This window comes from Polypterus senegalus, chromosome 11, assembly GCF_016835505.1.
Source record: "Polypterus senegalus isolate Bchr_013 chromosome 11, ASM1683550v1, whole genome shotgun sequence".
NCBI classification, from domain to species: domain Eukaryota; kingdom Metazoa; phylum Chordata; class Cladistia; order Polypteriformes; family Polypteridae; genus Polypterus; species Polypterus senegalus.
The window spans coordinates 100,672,138-100,697,621 of NC_053164.1; the positions used below are offsets into that span (position 1 = coordinate 100,672,138).

The 25,484-nt window shown below is 37.8% G+C and overlaps 1 protein-coding gene across 1 annotated transcript in view; it reads right to left on the reverse strand.

The window, feature by feature from the left end:
* Positions 1-9,155: 9,155 nt before the first annotated feature.
* Positions 9,156-25,484, reverse strand: part of LOC120539372 (4F2 cell-surface antigen heavy chain-like) — a 36,249-nt gene continuing 19,920 nt past the window's right edge. The window contains exons 4-9 of the mRNA XM_039769373.1: positions 19,063-19,154; positions 15,492-15,631; positions 12,156-12,342; positions 11,788-11,931; positions 11,340-11,396; positions 9,156-11,115 (exon numbers count right to left, since the gene is read on the reverse strand). Of these exons, the coding sequence (XP_039625307.1) occupies positions 10,774-11,115; positions 11,340-11,396; positions 11,788-11,931; positions 12,156-12,342; positions 15,492-15,631; positions 19,063-19,154 (962 nt within the window). The 3' untranslated portion in view covers positions 9,156-10,773. The remainder of the gene's footprint in view (positions 11,116-11,339; positions 11,397-11,787; positions 11,932-12,155; positions 12,343-15,491; positions 15,632-19,062; positions 19,155-25,484) is intronic.

The following is a 25,484-nucleotide window of genomic DNA, read 5'->3' on the forward strand; positions in this document are numbered from 1 at the left end:
ATCACTAGGACAGCATTTTTTCACTTAAGAAACATAGCTAAAGTTAGACCTCTTATATCATTGAAAGATGCTGAGAAATTAGTTCACGCTTTTGTTTTCAGTAGACTAGATTACTGTAACGCACTCCTCTCAGGACTACCCAAAAAAGACATAAATCACTTGCAACAAGTGCAGAATGCAGCTGCTAGAATCCTAACTAGGAAAAGAAAATCCGAACACATTTCTCCAGTTTTGATGTCACTACACTGGTTACCTGTGTCATTCAGGATTGACTTTAAAATACTGCTTATGGTTTATAAAGCCTTAAATAATCTCACTCCATCTTATATATCGGAATGTCTGACACCTTATATTCCAAATCGTAACCTTAGATCTTCAAATGAGTGTCTCCTTATAATTCCAAAAGCTAAACTTAAAAGAAGTGGTGAGGCGGCCTTCTGCTGTTATGCACCTAAAATCTGGAATAGCCTGCCAATAGGAATTCGCCAGGCTGATACAGTAGAGCACTTTAAAACACTGCTGAAAACACATTACTTTAACATGGCCTTTCTATAACTTCACCTTCATTTAATCCTGATACTCTGTATGTTCAATTCATTATAATAACTATTCATAGTGGCTCTAAAATCTGTACTGACCCCCTACTCTCTCTTCTGTTTCTTTTCCCAGTTTTCTGTGGTTGCAATCTGCGGCATCACCACCTAATCAAAGCACCATGATGTTCCTACATTGATGGATTAAAAGCCAGAAGTCTGCATGACCATCATCATCAAGTCCTTCCAAGAGAACCCTAAATCCAAAGAGGACTGTTTCATTTATGTTAGGTAGAATGCCCAGAGGGGACTGGGCGGTCTCTTGGTCTGGAACCCCTGCAGATTTTATTTTTTCTCCAGCCGTCTGAGTTTTTTTTTGTTTTTTCTGTCCTCCCTGGCCATTGGATCTTACTCTTATTCTATGTTAATTAGTGTTGTCTTATTCTAATTCTTACTTTTATTTCTCTTTTTCTTCATCAGGTTAAGCACTTTGAGCTACATTATTTGTATGAAAATGTGCTATATAAATAAATGTTGTTGTTGTCGTTGTTGAATCCCCTACCAGTAATAATGTACCCGATAGATGAGCAAGTATATGAAGACACAACACATAAACATAACAAAGGGTAGGTACAAAAGCGCAGTGGTCTCTTCAATAAATAATCCTTAAAAACAGGTAACAATCCATGACATTAAAAATCAGAATAAAAAATGAAAGTAAACCAACAGTCATTAGGTCCCTTTTGCTTTTTTGGAGGAGCCCAGCCCATTGCTCACTCAACTGGTGTAGACACTAGCAGCTGTGGCCCGCACTTTCTGACCCCTGTCTTAGCTGCTTTGAGCAGCGTCCTCCAATTTTTCTTTTCTCACCCTGGCATACCTCAGATCCTTGGGGTAGATCTCCACCACAATCGCTCCCACTTCTCACTAATATTCGATTGGGACGATCCAGCCCTAGAGTGCTGATCCTTCGCTACGCCACAGGGCTTACACCAATGCTTCACTTCACTGCACTGGAAGGCTGGCTCATCCTGCTCTCTCACCCCCAGTGCTTTTCTCATGGCTCTGTACGTTGTTTTTTCTTCCCCCTTCTCCAGCCCTAGTGTGCCGATTCTTTACTGCTTCGCAGGGCTTGCACTTGCGTTACCCTTCACTGCACTGGCTGGCAGGCTCACCCTGCCTCTTCCCCCAGATGCTGTTCTCACAGCTCTGTTAAAACACAGACCCACTATACCAAAAATATGCCCATAACCTTAGAGTGGTCCACAGTGGACCATAAGAACTGAATATAATGGTGATTTGTGGAATAGGAAAACTTTCCAAGACAAGTTTTCCAAAACTTTCTAGGTTCTTGACCCTGTACAGGGTTATCTAGAACAGGTACAACTGAGAGCAAGTTACGGAGATGACCCAAACCTCAACATGAAGTTTACATTTTTTTTACCTACCAAAGCCAAACTAGTGTGCAGCAGGGCGATAGACTGGCCAGTGAATTGGAGAGCACAAAAGAGGAGTGAGAAAGCCATTTGCCCAAGTCAATTAGGGCCTAAGTAGGGCAGGTATTCATTTTTATTTATTTCATAACTAGGGGGCTTTGCCCCCTGCTCGCTAGCCAATTTGCATTTCTGCTGCTCACGTATGAGGATGCGGATGTGCAATTTAAACAGATTGTTATTTTCATGGGATTTGTTACATATGCAATTCCCATGAAAATAACAAACTATTTTACATTACAGCGAGTAATTAACCATATTAAAAATAGTAAAATGTAATAATTTGAAGGTAAATTATGTTTCATATTGCGTTAGAGTTATTCATTGCGTTACATGATTCTATTTGGCTTTGAAATTAACATGCAAATATTTTTTAAACTTACATGTTTACTGTAAAACCTTAGTAAAAACAATTTTTTGAATTAAATTTTCATCAATATTGCATTGAATTTTGATTCTGCGTTTGGACTTGCATTGTGACAATGCAACGTATAACTGCCCGTGAGTGAAGACCGGATGGTGTTAACGGTTGTAGATATTCTTCGGGATATTGTAAGTTGATGTTTTTATCTTCCACATGATCACCACCAACTGTTTCAGCATAGTCTATTGATATGCATTAACCAATTTGCCATGTAACCGATCCACAATTTTCATGTTGATTCGTTTGTCTTCATCATTTCTCTTTGCTAGGATTGCCGTGTACTCATTTCTTCTGTTGATAACCCTTCGGGATGAAATTCTTCAATACGATTTGGACATAATCAGTTTTCTTTAATTGGGAACTTAAAGTGAGGAAAACGTAAAAATTTGTAAGAGCTGAGAGAGCAGGAACTGTGTCTGTCAAAAGCATTAACACGAATGAGAGGTGAGAGGACAGTGTGCATGGTTGAATATGGTTGAGAGAAGGGCTGGACTTGAAAAAATCTCATAGCAAAAGTCTCATCTCGCAGAACTGGAAAGAATCTCTTGGAAACAGTTGTCTCGTCTCGTCTCAGGATTTTATTTTATAATAAAGAGATTTGTTTCTGGGCAGCACGGTGGTGCAGTGGTAGCGCTGCTGCCTCGCAGTTAGGAGTTTGCATGTTCTCCCCGTGTCTGCATGGGTTTCCTCCGGGCGCTCCGGTTTCCTCCCACAATCCAAAGACATGCAGGTTAGGTGGATTGGCGTTTCTAAATTGGCCCTGGTGTGTGGGTGTGTTTGTGTGTGTCCTGCAGTGGGTTGGCACCCTGCCCAGGATTGGTTCCTGCCTTGTGCCCTGTGTTGGCTGGGATTGGCTCCAGCAGACCCCCGTGACCCTGTGTTCGGATTCAGCGGGTTAGAAAATGGATGGATGGATGGAGATTTGTTTCTTCCTGTTATCATTTCCATCATTTTATAAAACCTTTCTTTTTCATAATACTTTCCCACAAATACTTAATGTCTAAGTTGTTTGTTCACTAGACAGCATTCTGTTACAACATGAGAATTGAATTTGGTATTATAAAGATGTCCTCAGATGTGCATTTTATAGTTTTGGTCTAAGATTTGTATACATTTATCAGAACTGAAGAGACCTTGGAACTTGAAAACAGATACTTAAAAGGACTACGAGAACTATGCATCTTTTGGAACTCCTGTAATCTAAAATTGTAAGATTAAAATTTTGAAAAGAAGGGACTTAAGGGTGAAAAGCAAATTCACTGGGACATTAAGTGGAATAACCTACTGAAAAACAGATGAAGTGTACTCACCAGTAGTACTGGTTTAGTCTAATAATTCCTGGGTGTTGTCTTGCGAAATGGTGAAACAGAAAACTTTTAATTAGCACATAAAAGAGTTCCTATTGAACTGTAGAACTTTTAATTAGCACATGAAAGAGTTCTTATTGTGGGTACAATTATTAATTGAAACATATGCCAGTCTTATTCTGGACTTTTTAAATGTCTGTATAGCTTTAATGCTTCTTTTTCTTATATAAATTGAAAACATACACACTATATCTTATATTCCTACCAATAAGGTATAAATTCTACTGTATTTCTGTTGGTAGGGCACAGAATTAAGTCACCAAGGTATATTGATCTCCTTTTGTAATACATTGAGAGTTTAAAGTAAAGGTAAAGGCTCAACTCTCTCCCTAAAAGCAAAGAACAGCTATGTTGTCCTGGAAAGCCCGTGATGCCAAAAGACTATGACCTCAGGTAGGCCTCCCAAGAAAAATGAATGAGGACATTCAGCAAGCTGTTCTTATCAATTCTTTATCAGATCTTTTCAATATTCTAAATTTCCCCTTGTCCCGGCGTGACACCAGGATTCTTTATACTCTTTAGAAGTATACAGATTTCCAAATCTTTCCTGGCATTTATACGGCTTTTTTGTATGTAAACCACTGTATCTCATGAATCAAATTGTTTTTTTTATTGTTTTTAGAGACATTAGTGTCTTTCCTATAGCATGGTGATGTGGACAACACACAATATTTCATGTGAGACCTTAGTAGTGTGGTCTATCACCTGGACATCATCTCCTCAAATTAATAACACACATATCGTGTGATTGTATATTCTGTTACCTTTTCCAATGACCTCTCTATGTGCTCATCATGGCCGGCCTGGTCCTTCACTAATATGGCCTGTTTATTAAACAAGTAGTGGTGCTAAGGGAAATGCAGCTGCATCACATTGCATACTTCTGAGTTGTCATCACAATAACACTATTGAACACTCATTAGAAAGAGATTGTGAATGTCTTTTATGGAGAACAAGTAGAGGTATTGTCACTAGTCACTATTCCTTCCTTAGTCTGCTTATACAATGCTGCAGAAATGCCTCTCAATACAAGCAACTACTGCTAGGACTTTTATATGGGTGGAGATAAGTACAGTTAAGATACACAAGCACAGTTTCATGCAAAATACATAGGAGTTATCGAAGCAAGAGCTGTATACTTCATTGTTAAAAACAGATGGTTGGCCTCACCTGCTTGTCAGACATGCATGTCTTAGACAACCTCTCCTACAACAGCAGTGTTTTAATTATATTATTTTTAAAACATCTGAGATATCCTCTATTTTAGTACTCCCAGGTGAGCGCCATACATTTGTCTGAAACTACAATTCTCTATAGAAACTAAAGTAAAAGTAAAACAGTTGTTGCAATATGGGTTGGTATCGGCTGCTGCAGATGATGAAGAGACAAAACACAGGCCAGGATCTGCCAGGCCCTGTCTTTGCGGAGACAGCTCAACTAGCCCCTTTCAAAGCAGGAAGTGGACAAGCATAGTCTGTCAGCTGCTGAAGCATAGTCTGAAAGTGTGACTGACATCGAAGAGTCTTCACATAGGTCCATAAAACTAAACCAAGGGGTTACACTTTACCTCAGTCTGCAACTCCTATATAAACACCATCTGGCTACAAAATGCCACCAGAGCACTGCATGAAAGAATATACAGAAAATGCTCCCAATTTAAGGGAGATAATAATGAAGTTTGGAATGGATATGTGAGAAACTATAAAAAAGGAATGACAGAGTTTGAATGATACCAAGCAGGGAATAGAGGATGATGTAGAATGCTAAGTTAAATTCTACAAGCATATGTTTGAAAAAACAGTAAAACTGAGACTGAGCTGAATATGCTTAGTGTCCAACTGCACAACGTGAAACATGTTAGCATCCTGCACTGAACAACTGAAACAAATGGTGAATACAACTGTGACTTTCTTAAAAAACAAATTTATTAGAGAACAGAATAAATTCGAATGTATTTGGAATAGACAGTAAGAAGAAACCCAGATGATTTGTAATTTGGAAATTTGGAATTCATCTTGGAATTCTTCACTTAAAATTATTAGCGATGTCATAACAGAAAACACAAAGTTTAAGAGAACATAGCACTTACCTGTTAAATGTTCACCAAGGGGCTTATTTGTTAAATTTAATAAACATCAAGAAAAACAAAATGTGTTATTCAACACCAAAGAGAAGGGAGATTTTTCGTTTTAAGAACAATCAGAAGTATATCCTTCCAGACCTTTTTACAGCAACTGTGGAAATGAAGGCTGTGTATAATGCTATTAAAGCAGCAGTTGTGTGTGCCAGGTATACAGTATGGTCTTCATTTCTTGGCCATTCTGAGGTTTGTGCTTAGTGGCTACATTCACACATTCAACTTGTTTGTGAGACCTGAGAAAATTTTAAAAAGCTCCTTTTTAGAATTTTTTAAACCTGAGCACAGTTCAAGCAATCACTGAAATAATACAAATGAATATACTGAAGCAAGCCTTGGCTAATAATCTGTCACAGGGAAAATATTTAGAAACAATTATGCAAAGCCTTTTAAATACTATAGAGATTAATATGTAGCATGCTTTCATATTCTATACAAGAGCCCTTAAAACTCATCTTTACCTCACTTTTACACTGCTTTGTTACTAACCTATTTTACATTATTACATTCATCAATAATCCTTGATAATCTTTCTATTTGTGATCTCTTGTAAAAAGTAAGAGAAGATACTGTAACTTGATTGTTTATGAGTGGGGGGTATTATTTAGTTTAAATCCAGGTAATAAGCAAGTGTCATTTCTTTATTGTTATTTTCTTCTTTTCTTTTGTCCTTTGTTACATATGCCTGTCTGGGAACCATCTTTCTGGCTCTGATGAGATAAAAAATTCCACCCTGGAACGAGTGGGGGCACTGATACTAACCTTTTCTTCTTCTTCCTCCTCTGCACCCAAGCAAAAACACCCAACAGGGATGACTGACTCTGCTCATAGACTTTTCCAGTCCCCAGAATATAAACAGGCTCATTCCCAGAAGAAGGTGGCATCAGCTGCCAAACTGACTATTCCAGAGGACAGAGTTCCTATGGCTAACCACTGCCAGAAAGATTAACCTTAATGTTTTTTGTTTGAGCTGTTTTAGTTGTTATTTAATCCGATTACCAAGGTCGTACCTAGTCCTTTCTTCGCTGCTCTTTGTCTGCTCAGTCACATCTCACAACTTTATACTAGGAGTGTATTGACAATTAGTATTTATTGTTATTTTAGCCACTTAGTTGCTGCCATTTGTGGGAAACTCTTTGTTTTAGATGACAAACTGAAAAGCAAAACCCAATGACTATAAATGACTAATCACAGTGACAGAATATTCCATATATTTATAAATACACACACTCCATAGCACAGAGACTGACCAGTTCAAAAATGTACTTACCTAAGGCATAATAACAATAAAATGCCAGTACAGCATAGCTCACACGATTGTAGAAATATTATTTCCCTTACCTTAAATACTTCCTGGTTTTGTTAAACAGCAATGCTTGCTTCTTTTTTGGGAAATTTATAATCTTTCTGTCACCTTGAATTACTTTTGATGGAGCAATTCAAGCTTTATCTAAACATAACATAAAACAGCTTAAATAGTGGTTTGCTTTTGGTAACTTGAGTAAAAACAATCTGCCAAGACATACACACTAAAGGATAAATGGCAATAAGCTAACAATGCATTATCCGAGGGCCATAATGAATTTAACATTTCACTATCTTAATAAAACTTCAATGCCCTATTTAAGGTTAAAAAAAGCAGTTGAAGCCCCAGAGATACACTTAAGAGCCACAGTAATTTTTGTAATAAGATTTTGTGTCACAAACACCCACCAGACAAGTTCAACATTTTAACATAGATACCACAAGTACATGGGACTCTATTGAATGTCACACCATTGCATTCGTGAAGGTTCCATGATTGGGTGTTTTGATGATTTGATTTTGGGAAAAATACAAGCATCTTTGGCACCAAATCTAAATCGTTCTTAAGTGCTAATCTGATGATGAGACTGTCATGTTATATGGCTTGCATGCTTGCTATGATCTTTCATTTATGCCACTTGTGCTCTGTTAATAGGGACAATGCTATCCTGGAAGATTTCACTACCAGCTTGATGTACTGTACATCTTGTGACCATTGATCATTGGTTTTAAATATATTGCCGTTTAGTTTTTCCACTAATTAAAACAGCAGACCCAAATTATTCCAGGTAAATGCACAACAAACCCTAACACAGCAAAACAAAACCCTTTACATAAATATGTTTCTGGGCCTATAGTGTGCGACACACATACTTGTCCAATTTGTTATGGAAAGAAAAAGGACAACTCGGCTCACCAGATACCTTTTTACACTGCTGTGTGGACTATTGCTTTGTTAAACCTCTTGCTCCTGCCATAACTTAACATCTGCCATCAAACTAACCTGAGCTGATTGTTTGTTTTTCACTGCATCCATATCCATGTACAAACTTCAAGGAATTTGTGATTTTGTCCATAGTTGTTCTGAGGTGATGATGTCTTTCCCACCAGCTTTCAGGCCAATATCACCTTTAAGCTAAACAACACCAGCTCTTCATGACTAAAACTCCTGCCATATACATGTCCCAGAAATTAGGCACTGAGACTACTTCTTTGGGCTATGATAGCCTACATAATTAGTAGTTCAGTCTTCCAACACTTGACATTAAAGGTCGATGGGCTTCTTTTATGTTCTGAAACTGACACATTTATGTAGAAGCACCTACTTAAAATATAATTTGTATTCCTTAATTTTAGGGTTTCCTTCTAACTGTAAGTAATAAACATAGGAAATGTAAGGCACCTGCGGTGGGCTGGCACCCTGCCCGGGGTTTGTTTCCTGCCTTGCACCCTGTGTCGGCTGGGATTGGCTCCAGCAGACCTCCGTGACCCTGTAGATAGGATATAGTGGATTGGATAATGGATGGATGAATGTAAGGCACACATATTTTTAAAATGATTTGAAATACCAATAACATGCAATGCACCAGCTTGGCAAGGTCTCCTACAAAGCTTATGTATAATAGTAAAAGAGAAATGTCTTTTCATCCGAGTTGTTCATTTAGACTGGGAAAAAGCAGCAGATAAATTACTAAGGAAAACAACGTAATACCAAAACAGTGCAAACAAGGAAAAAAAAAAAAAGAAACGCTTAACCAGTCTGTTTAAAACGTACCGAACTGGATATCACCTTTTCACCTACTGTACAAACTCCTTTATAAATCAACATTAAATACACTCCAAAACACACTCTGTCCAGTTCCATTCATTCACTCTTAACATCACTGATATAAACAATCCGTTTTAATCTGCAGTTTATTGCTCCTCATTGAAAAACAAATAATGAGATTTCAATAATGAAGCCCGACTTTTGCAAAGCAAAATACAGTAGAACAGACCATAGCTCACGTTAATGCGAGGTGAGAGACTTCACTATCAAGTGTCTGGCCGCCACAGCAAACATACAAAGGAGTATACACATTTAAAGAGCCATTCCTCCCTCTCAGCCTCAGTTTGCCATTTGTATTAGGACATTCCTCAGGTGAACCCTCAGCTTGAAATAATCTTCATAAAAATGCTTTGGCTTAAGTAACAGGCATGGCATTTTTTTTGTTCACAGCATGATCCATAAACCATTTGTAGACTGGCATGCAGGGCAGATTAAAGGTAACCATTTCATATGGAACTTTTTTTTTTACTACAAAGTTTACATTTTCAGGGACTTTTTTCTTTCTTTAAATGCTAATAGTGGGGCACAAGCCATAATGTTTTATGTCTTTGCAAAGAGATCTGTTGAGGTGTTTGGTTTTATTTTACTTTTGAAAACTCTATACATAACTGTAAATACCAACACTTGAGACTACCTGGCATCACTAATTTCATTGTATCAACCTATCAGACATTTTTTGATTTCAAAGCCTTTAGATTTATGCCTCTTCTTTTTTCACTTGGTTTGTCCAAAAGGCTACTGTAGTGTTGATTTTACATTTTAAATTGATCATTTTTTTGCAGTCTTCAGCAGAAACCATGATAACATCAACCCAACAGTGCTATTCCTCAACACAAACTATACATGATTGCTTATGTTTGATATATAATGTATTTCAATTATCTTATTGTGAATTTTGCTGTCTTATTACTTGGATTTGTATTCTTGTGTGATGTAATGGGGTGTTCTGTGTATAGCACTAAAAGAAGCAAACACTGAATGACAGCATTTGCTGTAAATGATGATAAAAAAAAGATGTTGTTTCCATTGTTATAGTACCTGGTTTGAATCCAATACCCCATAATGCAAGGACAGTTATCTTATGAAGTAGCCTCATTGTTTGTTAAAAAAAAATACACTTATCGGCTGAAGGAAGCATCATGTTTCGAAGAAAAAAGGTTAAAAGCCAAGCTTTTAAAAATGTAATGTCTTCTTAGCTGCAGTTTTGACTGGGCATTTATTTTTGTGTTTCATTTTAATGCTTTTTTTTTCTAAAAGGAAACCTACAGAATGAAAAACATGATACCACAACAGCATAACAAATACAGATGTTTAACCGAATATTTTACAAACTGTTGAGGGTAATGTAGTAGCTGAAACTAAAAAAAAAATAATTCTAGAGCAGATAACACAGGAAAGTCAAAATTGTTAAAGACCCAAGACTTTTTAAGCAGCATTACAACCAAAATAACATATCCATGTAGTGTTTAGCTACAATTTTAGATAATGTTTGATCATTTCAAAGTCTAGAGCTGGTTAATCGGCATATAAGTGCCAGGTTACTGAACTACCCGACTACGCCACATTTTACACATTTGTGACTATATGATAACAGTCTGCTCTATAATGCCACAAAGTCCTGTTTAGACAGAAGGCTGCTGCCGTTGCTGCTTAAAGAGTTCAGAGTCTCATGTATGACAGTACTACTTAGTATACATATGGGAATCGCAGCAAGAGCCCTTCATTTGGCTCCAGTGTGAAATCTGCAAGGTTTACACTGGACTCATTACGCTGTGAGTAAGTGCTGATGGCCACTGAGGCCTCTGCTGGCAATTTGTTGTGTATGAGTGAGACCTTAGTTTTCAGATCACCAAAATTTAGCACTGTCAGAAAACGTTCACTCTGGTCCCATTCACGCAAGTAAGCATAGATACTGGCATTATGAACAATAGGATAAAAATCCCCATATTGTAAGGAGCGATCTTTCAGTTTTAAGTCGCTCAGCTGCTTGTACAGGTTCAGCATGGAATTTGTGTCTTGTGTTTGGGCCTAGAATTAGAAAAAGAAAAGTCATATTAATTATGGTAAAACAAAAAACTAAGTTATACTACAAACTGAATGCTTTCAATGTTTTGGTCATTTCACTTTTAGGTCTGAAAAAGGACTGACAGCTTTCTAATGGAAGTCTTTTAAGACAATGTATGATAAAAACAACTGCTAGGGGGGTAACAGGAAAGACATGTACATAGAAAATGAATGTTAAAAATACTCACCATGACAGAGGAATTCGAATTGTCCCACAACATCATAGGGAGTTTAGAGTTTTGATCCTAAAAAGAGCAGTTGGAAAGACTTTTAATATAAAAACATGCAGAATGTCCTCTTTACTTTATCAGTTTCCTACTCTCTCAGCAGCAGACAGTACTTTACTACAGAGTTTATTTAAGATATAAATGCAGATCCTAACTAAGAATGTAGCTAATACACAGATACGGATTACATTCTTTCTTGTTCAATATGGGGTGACAAACATGAGAGTGCTATGCTTACAGAAGCACCTAATTAGATTACAATGATGAGTAAATCTAAAAGCATTATTTTTATTTCAATGAAGCTGTTTTCTGTTTTATAGAAGAAGACATTCCTCCTTCATATTGCTTCCAAAATACAGTCCATTTTAATATTAGAAACATACTTGCGTTATTAAATCAATAGCCCTACCTTTTCCACTAGGTCTTGAAGACCAATCTCATCTCCATAATTGGTGAATGGAGTACCCGGAAGTGTGAACAGCATCATTTGATAAATCTTTACAAGCCTTTCTTCTACCAGAGATGCTAAATGGCCCACAGTGCGGCTTCCCACCTATGAGAGGAGAAAACCTGTCAGAAATGCACAATTCAGATACTTTTCTGAGAAACTGACTGCCTTTATTATTCACATAGTTGCTATGCATTTTATGAATAATGAGCAACAAAAAGTTATTATAAAGATAATCATACTGTCAGTAGATAAAATATTGATTACTAGATACATTGAAATGTGTGTCACACAGTTGGCGTCTCAACATTGTTCTCTAGAAAACTCACCGACCACAAAGGCCAGGCCGTGCCAAGTCCAGTAATATATCTCTCCACATTTAAAGCAACTTCTGAACCAGTTGGTGCTTTCCCTAAGATGTGTAGAACCCCAGACAACAAAAGGTCTACTCCTGACTGGTTCCCAGCTTTCACAATTTCCTCAAGATCTTTAGAGGATGTCACACCAATGAGGATTCTGATAATTGAGGGAGAAAGAAAATACAAAATTAACTGTGATATGTGCCAATTGTTTTGGTGGAATCTTTTTGTTTTAAATTTCAAAGCATACAGGTTACTAGCCATCACTCATTCTTCTAACTCTGAGTAGTTCAAACACTTCTCTTCCAAAAATCGTGGATCACATCAAAGCACTTAGCATACCACTCCAAAATCTGAGCCATTTCACAGAACAATGGAGAGTTAGCTACTTGTTAACAGTGTATCACCTCAGTATGTGTGTCTCAGGAACTGCATGTCTGACATTGTGGTTAGCAACACAGGAGTGCCGCAGGGGACTGTACTTTCTCCGGTCCTGTTCATCCTATATACATTGGACTTCCAATACAACTCGGAGTCCAGCCACGTGCAAAAGTTCGCTGACGACACTGCTATCGTGGGCTGCATCAGGAGTGGGCAGGAGGAGAAGAATAGGAACCTAATCAAGGATTTTGTTACATGGTGTGACTCAAACCACCTACAACTGAACACCAGCAAAACCAAGGAGCTGGTGGTAGATTTTAGGAGGACCAGGCCCCTCATGGACCCCGTGATCATCAGAGGTTACTGTGTGCAGAGGGTGCAGACCTATAAATACCTGGGAGTTCAGCTGGATGATAAATTGGACTGATAAATACTGATGACAGAGCCGACTATACAGTACTTCCTTAGAAGGCTGGCGTCTTTCAACATCTGCAATTAGATGCTGCAGAAGTTCTATCAGACAATTGTGGCGCCCTCTTCTACAAGGTGGTGTGCTGGGGAGGCAGCATAAAGAAGAGGGACGCCGCATGCCTGGACAAACTGGTGAGGAAGGCAGGCTCTATTGTAGGCACAAGGCTGGACAGTTTGACATCTGTGGCAGAGCTATGGGCGCTGAGCAGGTGCCTGTCAATCATGGAGAATCCACTGCATCCACTAAACAGTATCATCTCCAGACAGAGGAGCAGCTTCAGTGTCAGACTGCTGTCATTGTCCTGCTCCATTGACAGACTGAGGAGATCGTACCTCTCCCACACTATACAACTTTTCAGTTCCACCTGTGGGGGTAAACGTTAACATTATACAAAGTTATTGTCTGTTATACCTGCATTTTTGTCACTCCTTAATATTCTTCTTTATGTATGCTGCTGCAGGAGTGTGTGAATTTCCCCTTGTGATTAATAAAGTATCTATCTATCTATCTATCTATCTATCTATCTATCTATCTATCTATCTATCTATCTATCTATCTATCTATCTATCTATCATTGAAACTACAGTCAGGTCCATAAGTATTTGGACAAGGACATCATTTTCATACTTTTGGCTCTGTACGCCACCATAATAGTTTTGAAATAAAGTAATCATTATGTGATTGAAGTGTAGATTTTCAGCTTTAATTCAAATGGGTTAAGTGGTACCATGTATAAAGATGTCTGTCATTCTTAAATGGCTTATACAATATTTTTGGTAAACCCCTTAAATTGAAGCTGAAAGTCTACACTTCAGTCACATAATGATTGCTTTATTTCAAATTATGTCACTGTCCAAATGCTTATGGACCTGACTGTATATGTGGGTTAAAGTTGAGCAAGTGATACAAAAGTTAACAATTCTAATGACTGTGTCCATAACACCGGTCAAATCAGACTTCAATATTTATGCACCTATATTTTTCTGGTGAATAATGCAGTGAAACGTCATGACTGAGAGATCAATCGATTAAACCCACAAACAGGGGCACTGTCTGTTGTACCTGGTTTTCTACCTCTTATTTCAAAATGGTAAAATCTCTTGCCAGCTGTTCTCCTTTAGTAGTGCTGTACATTGGTCTAAGGCAGCAAAGTTACTTGATTATACAGATTCCATCACAATAACAGCTAGATGTGATATGTTATCAATATATACACCTTCATCCGTGGCCACAATGGACACTGGTGCATTTGTCAGCACAATTGATGGCTGAAAATTGATATTTTCAACTGTTTCGGAGATCCGCCTTTCTACAGTTGTTGTAGAAATGGGACAATCTTTATTTCTGAACATGATTGTTTCTTTGTTTGGCAGTCCATCAAACAAAACTGCTGCACTGCTTAGGAAGGCATCTGTAAATGGTTTTCTGCATTTGACAATACATTCTGAGAATTTATAGCTGCCTTCTGTAGTCTGTGTTTTAGTGTTACACAGGGTTTTGAGCACACTTCTTTCCTTTTCATATTTTACTACTGCTATCCAGCTTTGTCGGCCTCATTCTTGAATTTTTCTCATGATATGTTCTGAAATGATGTTGTATGCTTGATGTTCGACATACAACATTTTCATTTACTGAGTTTAACTGGTTTTTTTTTTGTTATTGCTATAATAACTTTTGATGATGCTACATACTTGATAATATTTAACAAACTTTACTACAATTCTGCTTTAATGAGAAACATCAAATAATTTCATAGACATATGTAAATCAATCTGTCATTGAAAATGGCATTACATGTCCACTGTGGCGAGAACGTCATGGATTGGGGGCTCATTTTCTGCCTACGAATCTGGATAATGCTTCAACAAAGAGGGAGCTAAAAATTCAGTATACCATCTGGTCTATATCCGCAAGTTGAAAATTAGCAAAAAATGGGTCCTTTAGAATGAACATTAAACTATCTAACAAATCAACTAAAAATTAATTAAGAGAAGAAAAAAAAATCATTTGATTGGCAATTCCCAAACACCATGTTTAGATCTCAATTTGATACGATTGCATTCATTTTTATATATTGAGAGTTTAGATATAATCTAAAAATATTTTATCTAAGATATGAAAAAGATGGATTTCCGCATTTTTTCTACCACAATACAGTATGTTTCTTTGTTTATGTTTTCAGAGAGATTCCTGAGCAAAAACAAAGACGCTAATCTGTGCAGGGAAATATATGCATTCACACATTGTCATGCACTCATTTTACAGTGAGTTTACTTTTTCTTTTGTAACAGTTACCAACATATCATCAGAAGCATTGGTAGGAAATTTTAGATTCCACAAAATGGAGGACTAATCTGTGAGCTGCGTTAGGACCACTAGGTGGCAGTAAAGGTTAGCGTCATACTATTTGGATGAGCACAGAGTATTAAGAAGAAGAAAGAGAGGAGGCTGACCTGGGCTTGGCTTCAGTACTGTATTGACTAGTCAAATTCTTCAGTTCTTCCCAAAGTAAAGATGCATTATTTTGTATTGTTTCCACTTCACTAACCATAATTCCATCTATTCCATCCTTCAGCCAGTTCTCAAAATTGCTCTATAAAGAGATTGAAAAAATATTCATTAGTGGGCTGTAATACTTCACACCCCTACCATGCATTTAATATAATGCAAGACACAGGCAAACCTTTTTAAAATGCTACTTTTTGTACACAAAGGCAAAAAATGCCATTTGTTTTTATTAAGAGCAAAAACGGCTTTAGGCATCATCCATCATACTCCAGCTTCTAAAATCAAGCAGGCTTTTGAGTTGACCACATTAGCAAGAAAGATGTACCTTGTCAGATTGGTTATTTGAGGTCGTGGTAATATCTTCAGATCACATCAAAGTCTATGAAAGTCCCCTTAAAGAAATATTTTAGATTTGGATTTACTGTTGTTAATCTGAAGTAGGTTCCTTGAGTTTTAAGTCTGGATTTGAAGAATCCACTGTATCAGTGTCCCCTCACAGACCCTTGCCTTCAAGTTCCAAAATTAATTAATATACCATGTTTTGATCCTAAGCATTTTATGAGTCGGATGGTGTTAAATTACTAAGTACAGAGACTCTTGAAAAACTGTAGTCCAATGGTTTGAAAGTTAGTTTTGCAAAAGTATTGTTCAGGTACAGACAGCCACATTGGCAATGACAAACAGGAATTTAGAGAATGAAGTGACACCACAGCCCTGTGGGGAGCCAGTTTGGTGGCAAGAAAGATGGAAACTTGAAATAAGGAGGGATGCAGAAAACAATGCAAGGATTACAGTTTAGAATGATGGGAATGAGACATATGGAATGGAGTGAAGTGACAGAGATGAGAAAGATGAGGAAAGTGCTATGTACAGGAAACATGACTCAGGCTACAAAATGAAAGCAGAAAGTATATATTTGACAGGGTAACAGGGATGGAGTTGGCTTACTTGTGGCTAAATAATATAAAGTGATGGAGTTAAAGAGAATGAGTGAGTGTGTTGGACTTAAGAGGTGTGCCATATGCCAGCCACTGAGATAGCTTACAGATCCTCACAAACACTTTAACAAGAGTGTTCAGATAATAGATGAATTATTTAAATGAGTGGAAACTTACAACCAGCGCCCACAAAATATCTGCAACCATCTGTGGAATATCATTAAGACTCAAGAACAGAAATGTACTGTACATTCTTACTTTGACACAATATTAAAAAGACAGGTTAACCTCAGGTTTAAAGCATTTAATATAAATCTAGGTTCATTTTCAGTTTTATTACAACAGATTAACATATTTTAATCCAATGTCTAGAAATGTTTAACTGTTATACAGACTAAGCTCCACTGAAAATCACAGTCTGAACTTCATTCACAACTTTTAATCCACATTTTAAAGGAATGCATTCCACAACACAAACACTGAAAATCGCAGATTGTTAACACATTGAATGCACAGATAACTTTGCCAAAATGGAGTTCATCTCTTTATAACAGAACAGGAACATAAAAACATTTACAAGTCAAAGTATAAGTTCTATTAAAAATGGGTGTTGAATGGAAAGAAAAAACATAGAACATCAGCAGTAAACAGCATCATGGTGGTAAAAATTTGAATCTGTATATTGTGTCAATAGGCCCATTAATATGAAGAGGTTCCATACCCAAATCCATTATAAAAAGTATTTTTGTGTTCTCTCCAAGGCAAAAACCAACCCAAGGCAGAATTTGAAGGGTATCCCAGGACAAAGTCGTATAGGCATCAGACACGTACATATTAGGTTAATTTATAGCCAGTAATCAACCTAACATGCACCTCTGTAGGATATGGGAGCAAACCACAATATGTTTAGAAAATTGACATAGTAGGGACAGATTGTGACTGGGCTGTGATCCAAATACGGAAATTACCCGTGCCACCATGCAACCTTCAAGTGGTTAATTAATTTCCTGCATCGAAGAAAAATGGAAATTATCTCTTTCAAGGACAATTATATCCTGTCTTATACTGTATCTTGTCTTGTGTATGTATATATATATTGTGGGATAAGAATGGGCATCCTAGAAAGGGGGGAGCATGGATTATTACCTGGATGGGAGGCCCAAGAGGAACAACAGATGGATTAGCCAGCTGGACAAAAAGATAGCTTTGTGCCCAGCCGGTATAAAATAGATTGGCCAGTGGAAGCTGGAACTTAGGAGTCATTCCATCCCCCATGTGCTAGGTGGCAGTGGTCCTTGGTTCACCCAGTAGGAACAGGGGTGCTAGGGAGACGGAGTCCAGTAGTGTAGACCCTGTAGGGGTCCCTTGGGATTGATAGAGGACACTGTCAGGGGAGAACAACCCTACTTTGTCTGTTGCCTAGAAGTGCTTCCTCGAGGAGACAGAATGGCACTGGAAGTATTCCCGCGGCCAGCTTAAAAAGGAGCCTGCTAGCACAGATAGACGAATCAAAGTCAGGAGTCATTGGGAAAATCTCAGCAGAGGGGAAAAGGACAAAGATTTTAATTGCTTAATTTTGTAAATTCATTGTGCATGTGCAACTGGTCTTTGAAGAGGTGATTTTGAAAAAGTGCCTTGTGTGAGTAAAATCCTTTATTTTACTCTACTAATGTGTGCTGTATTAGTGTGTCTGTGGTTTGGGGTTCTCTGGCACCCCCTTGTGGCTCATCATTTACGTAATCTTAGTGAACTGGAGGCAGTCAGAGTCAGGCATCTGTTGAAGCCTGTGGCATAAAGTGACAGGACCAATGACTCACTTCAAATAGTCCACAACTCGCTCCAAACATTTTGTCTTTCAGCAAAGGGGCAGGTTCTGTGCGCATGACAGCCGACAACCAATAACTGCTCATCTGGAAGTGTAACTTATATAATAACGAGGAATAACGAATGCAGGTGTTTTGAACCTCACAAACATTAAAGAGGCTTGTCTGTCTAAAATCTTGTGTTTTAAAGATAAGCTGAACTTGCTGTATCTATTAACCTTTCCTACAGCACTGGATCATTCAGGCAGAATGCTGTTGGCTATCAGAAAAAGGGGCCAGCATGACTGTAATGGACGACTGGCACATGGTCGGCAAATGTGACACGCCTAGTAATTTTCAGTCCTTTAAAATGACATGGTCTGGCTTAAAGATCAGCAACTGTAGTTAGCAAATTTGACATACCCCGTGAGATGAAGTCAGCCCCCAAATGCCTCTCTGGCATTGAAGAGAAACTTTGGTTGGAGTTGGTGTATGAGAGCAAGCCACAGACAATAAAGGTGGAAGACATAGCAAAAAAGATCAGGTGCTGTGGTATTTTCCTTAAGGAAATGGAAGAAGGAAGTGTGATACTGAAGAACATTTTCTGGGCATGTGCAAGAAAAAAGCACAGAGTAACTGACAGAAGAAGTGCAGACAAAAAATGTGGATGAACGTAAATATGGAAGATATGGGAAAACTGCAGCTCATGAAGTGGGGAAACTGACAAAACCTTCCATTGCATTATCAAAAAACTGGCAAAAAATGATAATCCTTACCTTAAATTTGTTTTGCTTATATATGCTAGAAATGTTAATCCAGGGATCATCAACATCATTGTTTGGAGTTATATCCAAAACAACTTTTAAGCCTGAAGCAGACAAAGTGAAAACTTCTCTTTAATGAGGAATACTTGGCATGGATAACTGGCAAGCCATTTTACATAAAACAGAACTGCAGATAACATACACATCTATATTCTACTAAACTGGCTGAATTAAAACATTAATTCTTCAGTGCCATAACATGTTTCAACTGTTGCCATCGGGCAAAAGATATGGGGGCATCAAAATAAAGACTAATGGACTGAAAACCAGTGTCTACCCTGTTGCTATTAGGGCACTGAATGCCACCTAATCACCTCCAATGCAGCAGTACAATAGATTAAATCTTGTGCAATAGTGTTCATGTGCAAATAAGGTCTTATGTTGAATGTTTGTGTTCTACCTTATTTCTTCTTACCCTTTAGTAATTATATTTATTTATATTTTGACACCGCAGGGACTGCACCTAATTTTGTTGTATTTGTTACAATGACAATATAGATATTCCGATTCTAATTCTAAAGTAGACTTTTCAAAATATAACCCAAATCTGTCTACATTGACTTTGCAGAAACCAATCTTTCAAATTTTGCAACTTTGCAGCATGCAGTTAATACATGAAGGCATCATTATTCTAAAATGAAAAATACACAAGTACATTTCAAAAAGTGATATAATAAATCTGCTTGTTTCAAAAATTTTGTGCAACTTTTCTGGATCAGAATAACTTCTGCCAGTACTTAATATACAGAAATTTAACTTGGTTGTTTTGGAGCTGCTTATAATAGAACACAATATCATATACAAATAATATGAATGACATTAAGATAAACAACATACATTATAAAGAGTTGAAGAATAGTAAAATTATAAAGGAGATGTGGAAATGAAGCATCTGTGTGTTGCAGGAGAGGGACGGGCATCCCAGTCGGGAAAAGGGATGGTTTATTACATGGACGGGAGGCAAGGATGGAACAAATGTTGAATTAGCTGGCAGGACAGAAGGAAACCTCTGTGACCAGCCTGTATAAAATAATGGCAGACCCATCAGAAGCTGTAGTTGGTTTGCAGTCCATACCTGGACAGGACGCCAATAATGTGAAAGGACAGGGGAGAGCAGTAATTCCTGCCTATTTTCTCAACCCCATATGCTAGATGGCAGCAACCCTGTATATCGGTACCCATTTGGACACCTGCAGGGAATACTGGGAATTGCAGTCCGGTAGTGCAGCCGTATTGGTGTCTGGAGGTGCCACCGGGGGGGGCTGCACAGAGTTACACTCCCTACTCTTTGGAACTTTGGTATGACACGAAAGTGCTTCCAACAGGCAAAGCCCTGGCACCAGAAGTAGTCCTGGGTCTTCTATAAAAGGAACAACAGTGCCTTGTCCAGGCGAGTCGGAGCTGGGAGCAGAGAAAGGCAACACTCAACTGGAGGAATAGCAGTGCGGTGGAGAGGGGGAGAGAGAAGGAAGAAAAAACACTGTTTAATTGTTTGCAGGAGGTACTTTGTAATAAACACCCCTTTGGTATGAACCCAGGACTTGTTTGTGTGTATTAGTTTGCAAGGGCTATAGCTCTGGGAAGTAAACTGTTTAGGTGTCTGCAACAGATGGAAGAACACAGACTGTTATTTTCTCAGCATACCTTATAACACGTTGAACCAAACCAGACAACAATGGAGAATGTGATCACACTTTCCAATTATGGCTTTGTAGCACTGTACTAAGATGGGCTGGGAAATATTTTTTTTCTTTAGTTGGCACAAAAAATACATCTGCTGTGGAGCCTTCTTTTCTGATGGAAGTGATGTTAATGTCCCAGCTGAGAGAGTCTGTGATAGTTATGCCCAAATATTTTACTTATTATAGTTGCTAATATGGCTATATTGCAGGCTATAAGGGTGTCTACTACAGTGTACATCAATTTCAAGATGGCAGGACACCTTGAAACAAAAGCAGACGTGCTATTGCCAGATGTTAGTGCATTGGTGGCAGACCATTCAAAACAAACAAGCTAGAATGCTCTGTGGAGGAGTCATCTTGCTGCATGATAATCCCAGACCACATACTGTAAACATTTCTATATTTGTTACGACTCTTTAAAAGAGGGTGCTGGACAGTTAATTTCATAGTCCAGACCTTGCACCAAGTAACTGCCAACGTTTTGGTCCTTTGAAAAGCCATTTGGATAGTAAGCAATTTGTAAGTAATGTTGATGTACAGAATACTTAAATTTAATGACTCCAGCTCCTCAAAATCAATTTCTTTTGAATGTATTTAGATGCATTATTGTCATGGTTGAACAAATGCCTAGACAATATTTGACATTATGTGGAAAAGTAACACAAAATTCATTTTTGAAATGTACAAGCCTTTGAATTAACATACAAGTGTTTACAAGGTAGGTCACTTTACATCTTAAAATACACCCTTGTAATTCCAAAGGCATAGTTATAGTTAGGCTTGAGACACAATTGTGATATAAAATACTACCAGTATGAAATGTGGTCTTATATCATGCATTGTGTGACAATACCTAGTGACTTAAATTAAATACATTGATAAACTAAAACATTTTGTTGAAAGCATGAACCAGAGCTCAACATGACAAACTGACTTCACTTTGGCAGATCCATTATAAAAGTGTGAGGCTGAAGTTTTTCACATACTTTATCCCAGTCCTCAGCAGTCCGACCCCTGTACCTTTTGCAAAATATCAGTCTGGCCCTAACATTTTTCTTCGAGAGAAGTGGCCTCTTTTGCTGCCCTCCTTGTCGCTAGACCATCCTCCAAAAATCCCTGCCTCACTGTCTGTGCAGATGTACTCACACCTGCATGCTGCCATTCCTGAGCAAGCTCTGCACTGGTGGTGCCCTGATCCCAAGCCATGAATAAAGAATAGTACCAAAACATCCTCCAAGAGCAACTTCTCCCAACCATCCAAGAACAGTTTGGTGATGAACAATGCCTTTTCCAGCATGATGGTGCATTGTGCCATAAGGCAAAAGTGATAACTAAGTGGCTTGGGGAAGAAAATATCGAAATTTTGGGTCCCTGGCCAGGAACCTCCCCAGACCTTAATCCCATTGAGAATTTATGGACAATCCTCAAGAGGCGGGTGGACAAATAAAAACCCACATATTCTGACAAACTCCAAGCATTGATTATGCAAGAATGGGCTGCCATTAGTCTGGATTTGGCCCAGCAGTTGATTGATAGCATGTCATTGTGAATTGCTGAGGTCTTGAAAAAGAAGGGTCAACACTGCAAATATTGACACTTTGCATAAACTTAACGTAATTGTCAATAAAAGTCTTTGAAACTTATGAAATTCTTGTAATTATACTTCAGTATACCATAGAAACATCTGACAAAATAGATCTCAAAACACTGAAGCAGCAAACTTTCGGAAAACTAACACTTGTGTCATTTTGAAAAGTTTTGGCCACGACTGTACTTGGTGCTCTGCTTCAAGAAGTTAAGCAAATGTTTATGACTCCTACTATAGAAGTTGAAGACTTGACATCCACCACTGACAAAAACACCACTGTGCTGGAATCCAAATGCAAAGTGCTCAGTGATAAACTAGATGCACTGGAACACAGATATGGAAGGAACAACATCAGAATCGAAGGTCTCTCTGAAAACTGTAATAGTCCAAGCCCAGTGAAACTCATAGCTAAACTATTTTCTAAAATAATTGGAGAGGACTTTGAATCGGACACTGAGATCTCAGCAGCTTACTGCATACGTGGATTGAATGCCTCAAAACTGAGAAGGCTGATTGTCCATGTCGACAAACTACGGGTTAAAAGAAAATTTGATGTTGATTCTCAGACAGAAAAAGGAGATCCTATTTGAAAATAACCATTTGCATTTTCCCAGATTTCTCCTCTTCAACAGCTGCTAAACGAGCTGCCTTCTACAGCATTAAATAGCGCTTTCGCAAATCAGATAAAGCCTGGTGTTTCCTGCCAAACTGAAAGTGATTTTTGATGAACAATTCTATATCTTCAATTCTCCTAAAGAAACAGAAAAAGAGCTAAAAAGACTGATCTCGACATCATTTAAAACATGATCACGAATCATTTTGTGTCCTGGTAAGGCAAAGAAGATTCTGCTTGCAACTTGATCTATTTCTTTTTCTTTTGCCTTTAAAATCTTAATACTGAAATGCCTTCTTTTAGACATGCATATTTTGGTAACCATTAAGGAGGAGGAGGAGGTTGGGAGCGTCCGCTGATGGCATGTGGTGGATGTGGCAATGCGCGAAACCTGGGTAACTACTTATTTATAGTATTACTATACTTTTTATTTTTTGCCTAAGGGGTCTGTTTAACATTATACCCTAGGTTTATTGTAGCTTAAAGTACTATCATGAGTTATCTCAATTTCCAAGGAGACTACTTAACAGTATACCCCAGGTTTATTGCATCATGACTGTACTACCATAAAGTATCTCTAATTTATTCTTTATTGTACTGGTGCTGGGGGTTTGTTTTGTTCTGGACGTGCTCTATCTCTTGGCATGTCAGAGAACTGGGACTTTGTGAAGTGTGGTCTAGCTTCACTTGGTTAGGCAAAATGGGTGAGGGCTGGGGGGAGAATGGCTGTTGGGGGGAGAAAAAAAAGCAATTTACTTCTTATTTATCTTTTTTACCCCAACAACTATAAATGCCAACATTATAATACACTCTGTAGCCACATAACTCAGCAACAATATGAAATCAAGGTTAAAGATATTGTATGAAACAACATACTACTTTTAATTAGATTTACAAATTGTCCTCAAAGGTTCAGAAGCAGTACCTCTCTGTCTAAACAGTGAACTTTGTGAGCTGGAATGTCAAAGTTCTCAAACATGATCTAAAAAGAAAAAAAGTATTTTCTCACCTAACAGGTCTAAATGCTAAGATTGTACTTTTAGAAGAGACTCACTTAATAAGTAAGGACCAGCTTCTGTAGCAAAGAGATTGGATTGGGCAAATCTTTCACTCAAGCTACACAAAGAAAACTAGACATGTGGGAATTTTAATCTCATTTGCATTATCAGATGTTGAATCTTATCCTGAAGGGCGATTTGTCATGGTGATGCATAATTTATTACAATCTAAAGTAATTTTGATAAATATCTACGCACCTAATGTGGGTGACAGAGATTTCATGCAAAATGCATTTGCATAAACTCCTAGTGTGAACACTCATAGAATTATAATGGCCGGAGACTTTAATTGTGTTTTAAATCCAAACATGGATAGGTCTACATCTACAGTGGCGATAACATCTAACACTACAAACACAATCATACAGTTTGTAATGGGTCATAATTTATCAGACCCTTGGAGACTTTCAAATCCAAACTCAGGAGCATATTCCTTCTTCTCACCAGTACATCACAGTTACACAAGAATTGCTTATTTCTTTATTGATAATAATTTATTGCCCTGTATCAAATCTTGCAAGTACGATGCTTTTCTTATCTCGAACCACATCCCTCTGATCTTGGAGCGTAAATCATTGTGCCCTACACACTCATCTTAACCCCCGTAATTAGCTGATGAGAATTGTACAGAATTCATCTTCGAGCAAATTGATTATTTTTTAGAGACAAGTGCATCCTCAGAGGTCTCTGCAGAAATAGTCTGGGGAACTCTGAAGGCATTTTAAGAGGACAGATTATTTTATATCTTTCTCACAAAAATAAACTGGAAACCAAGAAGGTGTCAGAGTTAATCAGCATAATTACCAGAATAGATCAAGAATAAGTCAGGTCTCCAAATGAGGCACTATATAGGAAAGAAAACACAGGTCTTGCAATCAGAGTTTAACTTCTTCACAACAAAAGAAAACAGAACAGCTCATCTTTAAATAGCATCATCAATACTATGAACATGGAGAGAAGGCTAAATAAGATCTTAGCTCAACAAATCCATTAGTGAAATTTGCAACGCAATAACAGAAATGACCAATATAGATGGAGATAAAATCATTGACCATAAATCTAACCCACACATTTACAGACTGGTATAAGTTTGTATATTCTACCTAGTTTAAAGAAGATAAGACACAATCTGATGAGTTTTTGACACATTAGAAGTACCATAGCTAGATACTCTTACTGCAGATGAATTAGACAAACCCCTGATACTCACAGAATTACTGGATACTATAAACTCACTCCATTGTGGGAAAGCAGCAGGCCCTGATGGGTACTCAGTGGAATTTTAATAAAAAAATTCAAATAAGTTACCTCCACTACTATTAACAATATTTATAGAAGCCAGAGACAACAAAGGTCTACCTCAAACTTTTCACCAAGCATTAATTACCAACTTTCCAAAGAAAAATAAGGACTTATTACAATGTGCATCATAC